This window comes from Chlamydotis macqueenii, chromosome Z, assembly GCF_036417535.1.
Source record: "Chlamydotis macqueenii isolate bChlMac1 chromosome Z, bChlMac1.mat, whole genome shotgun sequence".
In the NCBI taxonomy this organism is placed as follows: Eukaryota; Metazoa; Chordata; class Aves; order Otidiformes; family Otididae; genus Chlamydotis; species Chlamydotis macqueenii.
The window spans coordinates 9,968,356-9,979,949 of record NC_141593.1 but is presented as its reverse complement, the minus strand read 5'-3'; the positions used below and the strand labels follow the sequence as shown (position 1 = coordinate 9,979,949).

Genomic DNA, 11,594 nt, shown 5'->3' with positions numbered 1-11,594 from the left:
TCACTCCTTCCGTGACTCCAGGCGCTTGAAGACATTGGTGCCCACGCTGCGGGGATATGGAGGGAGGAGACATAAGGGTGGGAAATGCACCCTTGCACAGGGCAAATGCACGCTCCTGGTGCTGAATGCCCACCCAGCCCCATCCCACGACCTAGCAGCATTTGCGTGTTGGCAGGACCCACGGGAAGGCCATGCACGAGTACGCGATCCTCAGTTAGTCCCATGTTGGCAGCAGCTCTTCCAGTGCTGAGCACTGTGGCATGGGAGAGCCCAACCCGCCCCAGGACCCCAGGACCTGTGCAGGGCAGGGACAAGGGGCTCACATGGTGGCTTTCCAGTCGTCCTCCATATTGTCCACGTGTGACCGGAGGAGCCACATGGTCTTCAAAACCTCCTTTCCCTTGTCATCCACAAAACATTGGCCCGTGAAGACGGTGACAGATTCTGCAGGGACAGGGCGGGAAGTGGAGGTGAGCGTGGCCAGGCGGCAGGTCAGTGCCGAGCCGTGGCCCTGCAGCCTGCCCCAGCGCAGGGGACAGTAACCCGGGCTGTCCCTGCCCTCTGGGGACAGCAGTGATGGGGAAAGCAGGCAGGAGGGGTCAGAGGGCTCTTGTGAAGATGAGTGGAGAGCAGTGGGCTTCAGCCCCAGTGGCGTGTCCTATGTGCCCTGGCAGCAGGAGGTGAAGGCAGCCAAGGAGCGCTGGGGTGAAGGATGGGGGAGCATCAGGGACAGCACCGGGGATGGGAGAGCACTGGGGACACCACAGCGGAAGGCAGGGAATGATCAAGGACAGAGTAGAGGAGGGCAGGAGAGCGTCAAGGACATGACAGGGAGGGCAGGGGAGCTCTGGGGACATCAGAGTGGAATGCAGGGAGGTCTGGGGTCTGGGAAAGGAGATACACCTGAGAAGCTCCAGTTGACAGTGAAGCCAAAGGTGGGCTGGCCCTTCTTGTTCATGTGGTGCTGGGACCCCTGCAGCGGTGACTTCTCGATCTTGTTCCGGGTGGTAGTCACAGCTGTGTAGTAGGAGCCCTCAAAGTCACCTTTTCCGTTCACAGGTCCAAAGGTCATGTTGGAGCCCAGGTCGTTGGTCCAGGTCCCAGTCAGCAGGCACTGTAGTGAGGGGGACTCAGCATTGGTGCCACAGCACAGCCCAGATGCGGGCAGAGCAGCAGGAGCCACCCCGGGAGCCCCTGTGCCCATCGTGCCCACCCTGCCCCGGGCATCCCAGCCCTGCCGTTACCTTTTCTGCCGAGAGGCCAGGAGCCACCAGGGCCAGGCTGAGCACCACGAGGAAAGGAGTCGCTTGCACCATCTCTGCAGTGGGCAGACAGCGGCGTACGCAGGGATGTGCTCCTTGCAGGGCTCTGCCGATGCTCCTGCTCCTTCGCCTTTTTATTGCTGCCAGGGATGCGGGTGGCAGCTCAGGACAGGGTGTTGTGCACTCTGGGTGTTTCCAAATTTGCACTTCCCAGCCGTACAAGAGGGTGGTTCAGGCAAATATTTCCACAAGCACCTGCTGACAGCATCCGTCCTTGCTCACACTTCCCTGGCACCTTGCACGAGGCTCTGGCTCCTGCAGGTCAGTGAGTGCCAGGACGGATGCTCAGCCGGATGCTCAGCCAGCGAAAAGCCCTCTCAGGGGCTATTGTCCCTTCTGCCACCTGTTTGCCCCGCCACTGCCATGCCCAGGATTCATAGTGGGCCCAAGCATCTTTATCCCTCTAGTACTGAAGCAGTCACAGATCAGGCTACAAAGTGCCTGATCTCCACTTGCCCAGAGGTGGTGTGAAGGTTTGCTGCTGTTTTTACAAGATGGCTTTTGTTGGCAGGAAATTATTTTGTTTATGAAAAACAAACATTCACCAAATATCTTGGACGTCACATTTTAACGCTGACAGAAATTGTATTTACACAGGGATTCTTAAATAACTTTACATACGTATTTATATAATCCCCCTTATGTTGTATTTGTTGCTGGCTGGGGAGGCTGAAGTGGCTCGGTTCACACCAGATTTTCTCACCCATTCCTCAGTGATTTTCATGGCAATCTTCTAAAATACATGTGTTTTAATTCCCTTGGTCATCACAGCAAGAGCTGATGGAGACCCATGCACCAGAAAATGAGGTACTTGATGCCTTCTTTGCCTCTGTCTTTAATAGTAAGACCAATGCTTGTTGGTGCACATAGCCCTTGGCGTGAGGAACAGAATGGTTAGTGACCTGCTGCACTGCTTAGACACACACAAATCTCTGAGGCTGGATGGGATCCACTCGAGGCTACTGAAGGAGCTGGCAGAAGTGCTCACCAAGCCACTTTCCATCATCTACCAGCAGTCTTGGCTAACTGGGAGTTCTAGCTTATTGGAGCTTAGCAAATGTGACGCTCATCTACAAGAAAGGCTGGAAAGAGGATCTGGGGAACTATGGGCCTGTCAGTCTGACCTCGGTGCTGGGGAACATTACGGAGTAGATCATCTTGAGTGCCATCACAGCACATAGAGGATAATGAGGTGATCAGGCCCAGTCAGCACAGGGTTTATGAAAGGCTATGACTAACCTGATCTCCTTCTAAGACAAGGTGGATGAGAGGAAGGCAGTGGATGTTGTCTACCTAGACTTTAGTAAGGCCTTTGCCACTGTTTCCCACCGTGTTCTCCTGGAGAAACTGGCTGCTCATGGCTTGGATGGGCATACTCTTTGCTGGGTAAAAAACGGGCTGAGTGGTTGGGCCCAAAGAATTCTGGTGAACAGAGTTAAATCCAATTGGTGGCTTGTCACAACTGGTGTTCCCCAGGGCACAGTATTGGGGCCCATCCTGTTTAATATCTTTATCAATGATCTGGATGAGGGGATTGGCTGCACCCTCAGTAAGTTTGCAGATGACACCAATTCGGGCAGGAGTGTTGATCTGCTGGAGGGTAGGAAGGCTCTACAGAGGGATCAGGACAGGCTGGATCAATGGGCCAAGGTGAACTGTATCACGTTCAACAAGGCTCAGTGCCAGGTCCTGCACTTGGGTCACAACAACGTCATGCAAGGCTTGAGGCTTGGGGAAGAGTGGCTGAATGCTGCCTGGTAGAAAAGAACCTGGCGGTGTTAGTTGACAGCCATCTGAATTTTGGGGTTTTTGATAATGGGATGGTCTACATGGCATCAAGCCTGCTGGCATTTAGGTGGGATTCACCTTTCTCAAAGTGGGAAGAGAATTTTTGCTCATGAAATAATGGGGTTGATTGACACAACTTTAAACAAGACTTGAAGGGGAGGGGGAAAATATCAAGCTTGCCCATGACAAGCTATGGGATAACATGCCAAGGTTAGAGGGATGGGTTGCTAGTGAGGGCCCTCAGCCTGTTGCTCTGTGGCGTGCCGGCTACACTGGAGCACACTTGAAGTCTGACACAGACGAGCCAGGGGCTTGTGAGGTAATCATAGCCAACGGGGGAATGCTGGTGAGATACCTCACAGGAATTAAGGTGGGAAGCTTATATGGCCAAAAGCCCAGCTGAAGTGCCTCTATGATGCACACAGCATGGGCAAGAAACAGAAGGAGCTGGAAGCCACCTTGCTTCTACAAAGCTACAACCTAGTTGCCATTACTGAAATTTGGTGGGACAAGTCCCATGACTGGAGTGCAGCTATTGATGGCTGCAGGCTGTTAAGAAGGGACAGGCCGAGAAAGGAGGAGCAGAGGCGTTGCTCTCTAAATGAAGAAATGGATAGAGTGTGAAGAGCTGTCTCTGAAGAATAGTCATAAGCAGGTTGAAAGCTTACGGGTATGAATTAGAGACCGAGGCAACAAAGGGAACCTTGTGGTTGGTGTCTATTACAGGCTGCCCGATCAAGGGGAGCCTTTGATGAAGCTTTCTGACTCCAAGTACAGGAGGCATTGTGCTCGCAGGCTCTTGTCCTGCTGAGGGCCTTCAACCACCCCAACATCTGCTGGAAAAATAGCATGGTGAGCTGTAGGCAGTGCAGGAGACTCCTGGAATGCATTGAGCATAACATTTTAGGCCTGGTAATGGCCAGCCCCACCAGAGCGGGGGCTGTAAGAAGCTGCTGGAAGTTATTGACCCCGGCTGGGTCCAGGTGGGACTCGCTGCTGGCCAGGGCTGAACTAATTGGAGACAGTGATAATGCCTCTGTGATAACGTATTTAAGAAGAGGAAAATAAAAAAAAAAAATAAAAAAAAAGAGTAAAGAAGCTGGAGCAGGGGCAGAGAGGGGGAGGCACGAGCCTTGTGGGCCTTGCAGCCCTCACCCTCTGGCCTCCCGCCGGGCGGCCAACTGGGCCCAACTCAGCCCGGCCCGGCTGCAAGAAGTGGAGAGGGGCTGAGATGTGAAGAGAACCTGAGAGGCGTCTGCCTGAGCCGGTTGTGAAGAATTTCTGGCGAGAGGAGCGGCTGCAGATGCCAAGGTCAGTGCAGAAGGAGGGACAGCAGTAACGCTGCTCCCGGCAGAGATTCCCCTGCAGCCCGTGGTGCAGCCCATGGTGAGGCCGGCTGTGCCCCTGCAGCCCATGGAGGCCCACGGAGGAGCAGAGATCCCCCTGCAGCCCGGGGAGGACCCCACGCCGGGGCAGGCGGATGCCTGAAGGAGGCCGTGGCCCATGGAGGGCCCGCGCTGGGGCAGCCGTTCCGGAGGGACTGTACCTCGTGGAATAAATGACCCACGCCAGAGCAGTTCAGAAAGGACTGCAGCCCGTGGGAGGGACCCCACACCAGAGCAGGGGAGGAATGCAAGGAATTCTTCCCCTGATGAGGAAGGAGTGGTGTAAAGCGACAAGTGATGAACTGACCACAACCCCCATTCCCCCTTCCCCTGTGTGCTGCTCGGGGAGGGAAGGAGGTAGAGATAATTGAAATGAAGTTAAGCCCAGGAGGAGGGCAGGAGTTGGGGGAAGTTGTTTTTGTTCTCTCTCATTATCTTGCTTTAGTTTTATTAATAATAAATTGAAATAGATTTCCCCAAGTCGAGTCTGATTTCCCATAATGGTAGCTTGGATGATCTGTCCCTGTCCTTATCTCAGATCTTGAGCTTTTTGTTATATTATCTCTTCCCCATTCCCTCAGAGGGTGGGGAGAGTGAGTGAGACACTGCATAGATTGGTCCTGAGCAGGGCTAAACTGCAGCAGCTGGGAAGAGCATAGGATGTTGCCCAGTTGCGTAGGGGTGGGGTCAGTAAGGCCAAAGTGCAGCTACAGCTGAATTTGGCAAGGGACACAAGGAATAATCAGAAGGGCTTCTCTAGGTATACGAACCAGAAAAGCAAGGTCAAAGATAGTGTAGCCTCCTCTCATGAACGTGACTGGTGAACTGGTAACAATAGACAGGGAAAAGGCTGAGGTACTCAATAACTTTTTTACTTCAGTCTTCACTGGCAGCCTCTCTTCCCACACTTCTCAAATGGATGGACCTCAAGTCAGGGACTGGGGAAGCAAAGTCCCTCGCACTGTAAGAGAAGATCAGGTTTGTGACCACCTGAGGAACATGGACATACAGAAGTCTATGGGACCTGATGAGATGCACCCCAGAGTCCGGAGGGAATTGTCTGATGTAGTAGCCAAGCCACTCGCCGTGATATTTGGAAAGTCATGGCAGTCAAATGAGGTCCCTGGTGACTGGAGAAAGGGAAACATTGCACTCATTTTTCACAAGGGTGGAAAGGAGGACCCTGGGAACTACTGACCTGTCAGCCTGACCTCTGTACTTGGGAAAATCATGGAACAGACCGTCCTAGAAGCTGTGCTGAGGCACAAGGAGGACAGGGAGGTGATTTGAGACAGCCAGCCTGGCTTCACCAAGGGCAAGTCCTACTGACCATCCTAGAAGCTTTCTAAGATGGGTGAGTACATCAGTGGACAAGGGAAGAGCTACAGATGTCATCTATCTGGGCTTCTGTAAGGCTTTTGACACAATTCCCTACAACATCCTTCTCTCTAAATGGGAGAGAGATGGATATGACGGGTGGACTACTTGGTGGATGAGGAACTGATTGGATTGTTGCATGCAGAGAGTAGTGGTCAACGGCTCAATGTCCAAATGGGGGCTGGTGATCTGTGGTGTCCCTCAAGGGTCTGTACTGGGACCAGTACAGTTTGACATCTTCATCAATGACATAGACAGTGGGATCGAGTGCACCCTCAGCAAGTCTGCAGCTGACATCAAGCTGAGTGGTGCGGTTGACACGCCTGAGGGACAGCATGCCATTCAGAGGGACGTGGACAAGTTTGAGAAGTGGGCCCCTGTGAACCTCATGAGGTTCAACAAGGCCAAGTGCATGTGTGACCCTGCACATGGATCGGAGCAACCCCCAGTATCAATACAGGCTGGGGGACAGAGGGATTGAGAGCAGCCCTGAGGAGAAGGACTTAGGGATACTGGTGGATGAAAAGCTGGAGATGAGCTGTCAATGTGCCCTTGCAGCCCAGAAAGCCGACCACATCCTGGGCTGCATCAAAAGAAGTGTGGCCAGCAGGTCGTGGGAGGGGATTCCGCCCTTCTCCTCCACTCTTGTGAGACCCCGCCTGCAGTACTGCATCCAGCTCTGGAGCCCCCAACATAAGAAGGACATGGACCTGTTGGAGCAAGTCCAGAGGAGGCCACAAAGATGGTCAGAAGGCTGGAGCACCTCCCCTATGAGGACAGGTTGAGAGAGTTCAGGCTCTTCAGCTTGGCAAAGAGGAGGTGCCCTGGAGACCTTATTGCAGCCTTTCACTACTTAAAAGGGGCTTATTAGAAAGATGGGTACAAGGTTTTAGCAGGGCCTGTAGCGATAGCACAAGGGGTAATTATTTTAAGGAAGAAATTGTTTATGATCAGGGTGGTGAACCCTGGCAGAGGTTGCCCAGAGAGGTGGTGGATGCCCCATCCCTGGAAACATTCAAGGCCGGCTGGATGAGGCTCTGAGCAACCTGAACTGTTTGGAAATGTCCCTGCTCCTTGCAGTGGGGATTGGACTAGATATGACTTTTAACGTTCCTATCCAATCTGAACGATTGTGTGATTCTATGATCCTATGAATATGAGCCAGGAGTGTGGCCAGGTGGCCAAGAAAGGGTGTGACCGGCAGGAGTAGGGAAGTGATCGTCCCTGGGTATTTGGCACTGGTGAGGCTACACCTCGAATACTGGGTTCAGTTCAGGGCCCCGTGCTACAGGAAAGACATGGAGGTGCTGAAACACATCCAAGGAGGAGCAACAAAGCTGGTAAAGGGTCTGGAGCAGACGTTTAATGAGAAGTAATGGAGGGAACTGGGATTGTTTAGCCTGGAGGAAAGGAGGCTGAGGGGAGACCTTATCGCTCTCTACAGCTACCTGAAAGGAGGTTGTTGGGAGGTGGGTGTTGGTATCTTTTCTCAAGTATCAAGTGATAGGATGAGAGGAGAAGGTCTCAAGTTGTGGCAGGGGAGGTTTAGATTGGAAATTAGGATAAATTTCTTCACCAAAAGGAAGCACTGGAACAGGCTGCCCAGGGAAGCAGTTGAGTCACCATCCTGGGAGGTATTTAAAAGATGTGTAGATGTGGTGCTTGGAGACATGGTTTACTGGTGGACTTGGCAGTGCTAGGTTTGTGGTTGAACTCTGTGATCCTAAGTTTTTTCCCAAATTTCCCAAATTATGTGATTCTATTCTATGCAAATGCTCCTTTTCTTAAAATGGAGACAAGGCAGTTCTTTGCAACATCTCAAAAAGACCTCCCAGTTTTTGTTTTCCCTTTATTCTCACGCTTAGAATCGTAGAATGGTTAGGGCTGGAAGGGACCTTCAAAGGTCATCCAGTTCAACTCCTCTGCAAGGAGCAGGGACATTTCCAAACAGAGCAGGTTGCTCAGAGCCCCGTCCAACCTGGCCTTGAACAGTTCCAGTGATGGGCCATCCACCACCTCCCTGGGCAACCTGTGCCAGTGTTCTACCACCGTCACTGTAAAAAAAAATTTCCTAATATCCAATCTACATCTACCTCCCTCTATTTTGAAACCATTACCCCTCGTCCTGTCACAACAGGCTCTGCTGAAGAGTTTCTTCCCGTATTTCCTGTAGGCCCCCTTGAGGTACTGGAAGACCATTATAAGGTCTCCTTGGAGCCTTCTCTTCTCCAGGTTGAAGACCCCCAATTCTTTCAGCCTGTCCTCACAGGAGAGGTGCTCCAGCCCTCTGATCATCTTTGTGGCCCTTCTCTGGACCCTCTCCAACTGGTCCATGTCCTTCTTATATTGGGGCTCCAGAACTGGATGTAGTACTCCAGGTGGGGTCTCACCAGAGCAGAGTAGAGGGGCAGAATCCCCTTGCTTGACCTGCTGGCCATGCTCCTGTTGATGCAGCCCAGGATGCACTTGGCCTTCTGGACCTCTAGCACACATTGCCGGCTCATGTTGAGCTTCTCATCCATGATGACTCCTAAGTCCTCCTCCTCAGGGCTGCTCTCAATCCATTCTCCACCCAGTCGGTATTTGTGCCTGGGATTGCCCCAACCTGTGTGCAGGACCTTGCACTTTGCCTCGTTGAACTTCAGGAGGTTTGCACAGGCCCACCTCTCCAGCCTGTCAAGGTCCCTCTGAATGGTATCCCTCCCTTCCAGCGTGTTGATGGCACCACACAGCCTGGTGTTGTTGGCAAATTTGCTGAGGGTGCACTCTATCCCACTGTCCATGTCACTGACAAAGATGTTGAACAGGGCCGGTCCCAATACCGGGAATGCCACTTGTCACTGGTCTCCACTTGGATATTGAGCCATTGACCACAACTCTTTGAGTGTGGCCATCCAGCCAGTTCCCTATGCACTGAGTGGTCCCTCCATCAAACCCATGCCTCTCCAGTTTAGAGAGAAGGATGTCATGCGGGACAGTCAAATGCCTTGCACAAGTCCAGGTGGATGATGTCAGTTACTGGTCCCTTGTCTACTGACGCTGTAACCCCATCATAGAAGGCCACCAAATTGGTCAGGCATGATCTGCCCTTGGTGAAGCCGTGTTGGCTGTCACCAATCACCTCCTTATAGTCCATGTGCCTTAGCACCATTTCAGGAGAATCTCCTCCGTAAGTTTGACAGGCACAGAGATGAGGCTGACCAACCTGCAGTTGCCTGGGTCTTCCTTGTTCCCCTTTTTTAAAATGAGGGTTATGTTACCCCTCTTCCAGTCATTGGGGACCTCATGAGACCGCCACGATTTCTCAAATATGATGGACAGCAGCTTTGCAACTTCATCCTCCAGTTCCCTCAGGACCCATACACGCATCTCATAAGGTCCCATGGACTTGTGCACCTTCAGGTTCCTTAGATGTTCCCGAACCTGCTCTTCAGCTACAGTGGGTGGTTCTTCATTCTCCTAGTCCCTGCTTGTGCCCTCTGCAACTTGGGTGACACGACAAGTGCCCTTATCGGTGCAGACTGAGGCAAAAAAGTCATTAAGCACCTCAGCCTTCTCCATGTCCTGAGTAACCGGGTCACTCATTTCCTTCCAGAGGGGGGCCTACATTCTCCCTGAACCTCCTTTTGTCCCCGACATACCTATAGAAGCCTTTCTTGTTGCTCTTGATGTCCCTTTAATTCTGTCAGGGCTTGAGCCTGCCTCCGCTGATCCCTGGCCGCTCACGCAGGCCACCTGTCCTCGATTCCACCCTCTATAGAGTTCCTTCTTTATTTTCAGTTGGTCAAGGAGCTCCTTGCTCATCCATGTGGGCCTCCTGGCCTTTTTGCCCGACTTGCTCTTCATCGGGATGCATCACTGCTGAGCTTGGAGGAGGTGCTCCTTGAATATCAACAGAGTTTCCTGGTCCCCTCTTCCCTCCAGGGCTGTATCCCATGGTATTTTGCCCATCAGATCCCTGAAAAGGCCAAATTCTGTTCTTCTGAAGTCCAGGGCAGAGAGCTTGCTGCACTCCCTCCTCACTGCCCCAAGGATCTTGAACTGCACTGTCTTATGGTCAGTGCAGCCAAGACTGCCCTTGAGCTCCACGTCCCCCACCAGCTCCACACTGTTGGTGAGAAAAAGGTCAAGGATGGCACCCAGTTTTTGTGTTCCAGTTTCTCTCTGACAGTAAAATTCATCACTATAGGGGCTGGGGAACAATCCATTTCTGCTGCCAGCATGTCAACACCCCCTCTCCTCTCTGCAAGAGCCTCACAGCCCTCTCGCACCTCTGCCCACAAGAGCTCCCTGGCCAGCGAGGGAGCCCCACAGATGGGGAAATTCCTGCCTCTGTGTTTGCTTCCGTCTGTCTTAGAAACCAACTGCACAACAAGGTATGCTTTCCCACGCAGCTGCTGTTTGCTTTGGCTGTTTTTTCGGCAGGCAGGCACAGCCTGGAGCGTGTCCGAGGTTTGTGACAATGAGCACGGTTGGTCTGGGAAGGCTGCAGGAGGGGCAGCCATCATCCCCTCGCCATCAGCGCCTCACAATCATTCCCTTGCCACCACCCAGGTTCAGGGATCCCCCGCAGGGAGACCCTGTGCCCACCAGTGGGCACAGGAACGGGCAACGCAAGGTCTCCATGCTGCCACCTCTGCTGATGGCAACCCACAGCTTATTTATGGCTGTAGCTTCATTTTAGCATCACACAAACAATATCGGTGCTGCCTGCGCGTAACCTGTGTTGTTCCTCTGTTTAACAATCCGTAGCGCAGCAGGTGCAGAGAACAGCTCAGTGCTCAAGGTGTGTTGAGCGGTCTCAGCAGAGACAAAAATGAATCAAGCCAAGAGCTGAGGTATCTGCGCGGGGTTTGCACCCTCCAAAGGGCAGCCAGCGGAGCGGCTCAGGGCTGGCAATCATTACCAGGCTAAATCCTGTGGTGCCAGGCCTGAGCCCAAAGGGGGAATGGGCGGGCAGGGAAGAAGTCCAAAGCAGAAAGTGCTGAAGAAGTTAAAAGTCGGCAGGGCTGTGGTTTCAACCCGGGTATGTCAGGGATCAAAAAAGGGTTAATGGAAGATAAGAAGTAAGGGTTAACGAGTAATTAAACTTGCTGCTCAAACTGGGACTGAGTCACCCTTGAAATGCTGCAGTGCAGGCAAATAAATGTTAGAGAAAATCGTGTCTGTACCCAAGGATCGTCCTCCCAGCCCGCAGCTGTGGCCCCGCAGGAGCTGCTGAAAGCCGAGCCTGTCAGATACCAGTTTTATTGAGGCGACAGAGTCAAAAGAGCAGGAAGAGCAGAAATATCCCTCGATGCAGAGTGAGTACCCCAACCTTTGAAAGCAGGTCTGCAGGCAGCCTGTCGCCTGGGGTTAAGGAGCGCAGCAATAAAACCCAGCCTGGTCAGAAGCCGTGCTGGCTTTGGATCCTGCTTTTGTCCCTTGCCAGCTGGATCGGGTGGCTGCCAACAGAAGAGAAATGGAGGCAGGCAGCCCCGGTGAGCCGCACCAGGGTCCTGGCACCCCTGTCCCCCTCCTGCCTCTCCAGGGTGGCCCTAAGGGCGAGCACCTTGGTCCCTCTCCATTGGCTGTGGGCTCTGCCATGGGAGGAGGACACCGGCCAGTCTGAGGGAGGCATGTCCAGGACAACCTGCCCTTCCTGGATAACATTGCTCCTCTGCCCAGGCGGATGCAGAACACTCTCCCGGGGAGCAAAGAAAAGGCCATCGATCACCGGCTG

The 11,594-nt window shown here is 53.0% G+C and overlaps 1 protein-coding gene across 1 annotated transcript; it reads right to left on the bottom strand.

Moving 5' to 3' along the window:
• LOC147596254 (avidin-like) lies at positions 1-1,393 on the bottom strand. The gene is made up of 4 exons (XM_086770516.1): positions 1,245-1,393; positions 904-1,114; positions 324-444; positions 1-46 (listed from the first exon to the last, which is right to left on the bottom strand). Exons 1-4 carry the CDS (start codon positions 1,314-1,316, stop codon positions 1-3), a joined length of 450 nt encoding a protein of 149 aa, XP_086626642.1. The 5' UTR covers positions 1,317-1,393.
• Positions 1,394-11,594: the final 10,201 nt, after the last annotated feature.

What these genes read in the sequence shown, in the direction of transcription:
- LOC147596254 (XM_086770516.1), bottom strand. Translation starts at nt 1,316, where the DNA reads ATGGTGCAAGCGACTCCTTTCCTCGTGGTGCTCAGCCTGGCCCTGGTG. An exon ending in CTGGCCTCTCGGCAGAAAAG is followed by an intron (nt 1,115 to 1,244) that starts GTAACGGCAGGG and finishes CCCTCACTACAG; the next exon opens with TGCCTGCTGACTGGGACCTG. An exon ending in TGTCAACTGGAGCTTCTCAG is followed by an intron (nt 445 to 903) that starts GTGTATCTCCTT and finishes CTGTCCCTGCAG; the next exon opens with AATCTGTCACCGTCTTCACG.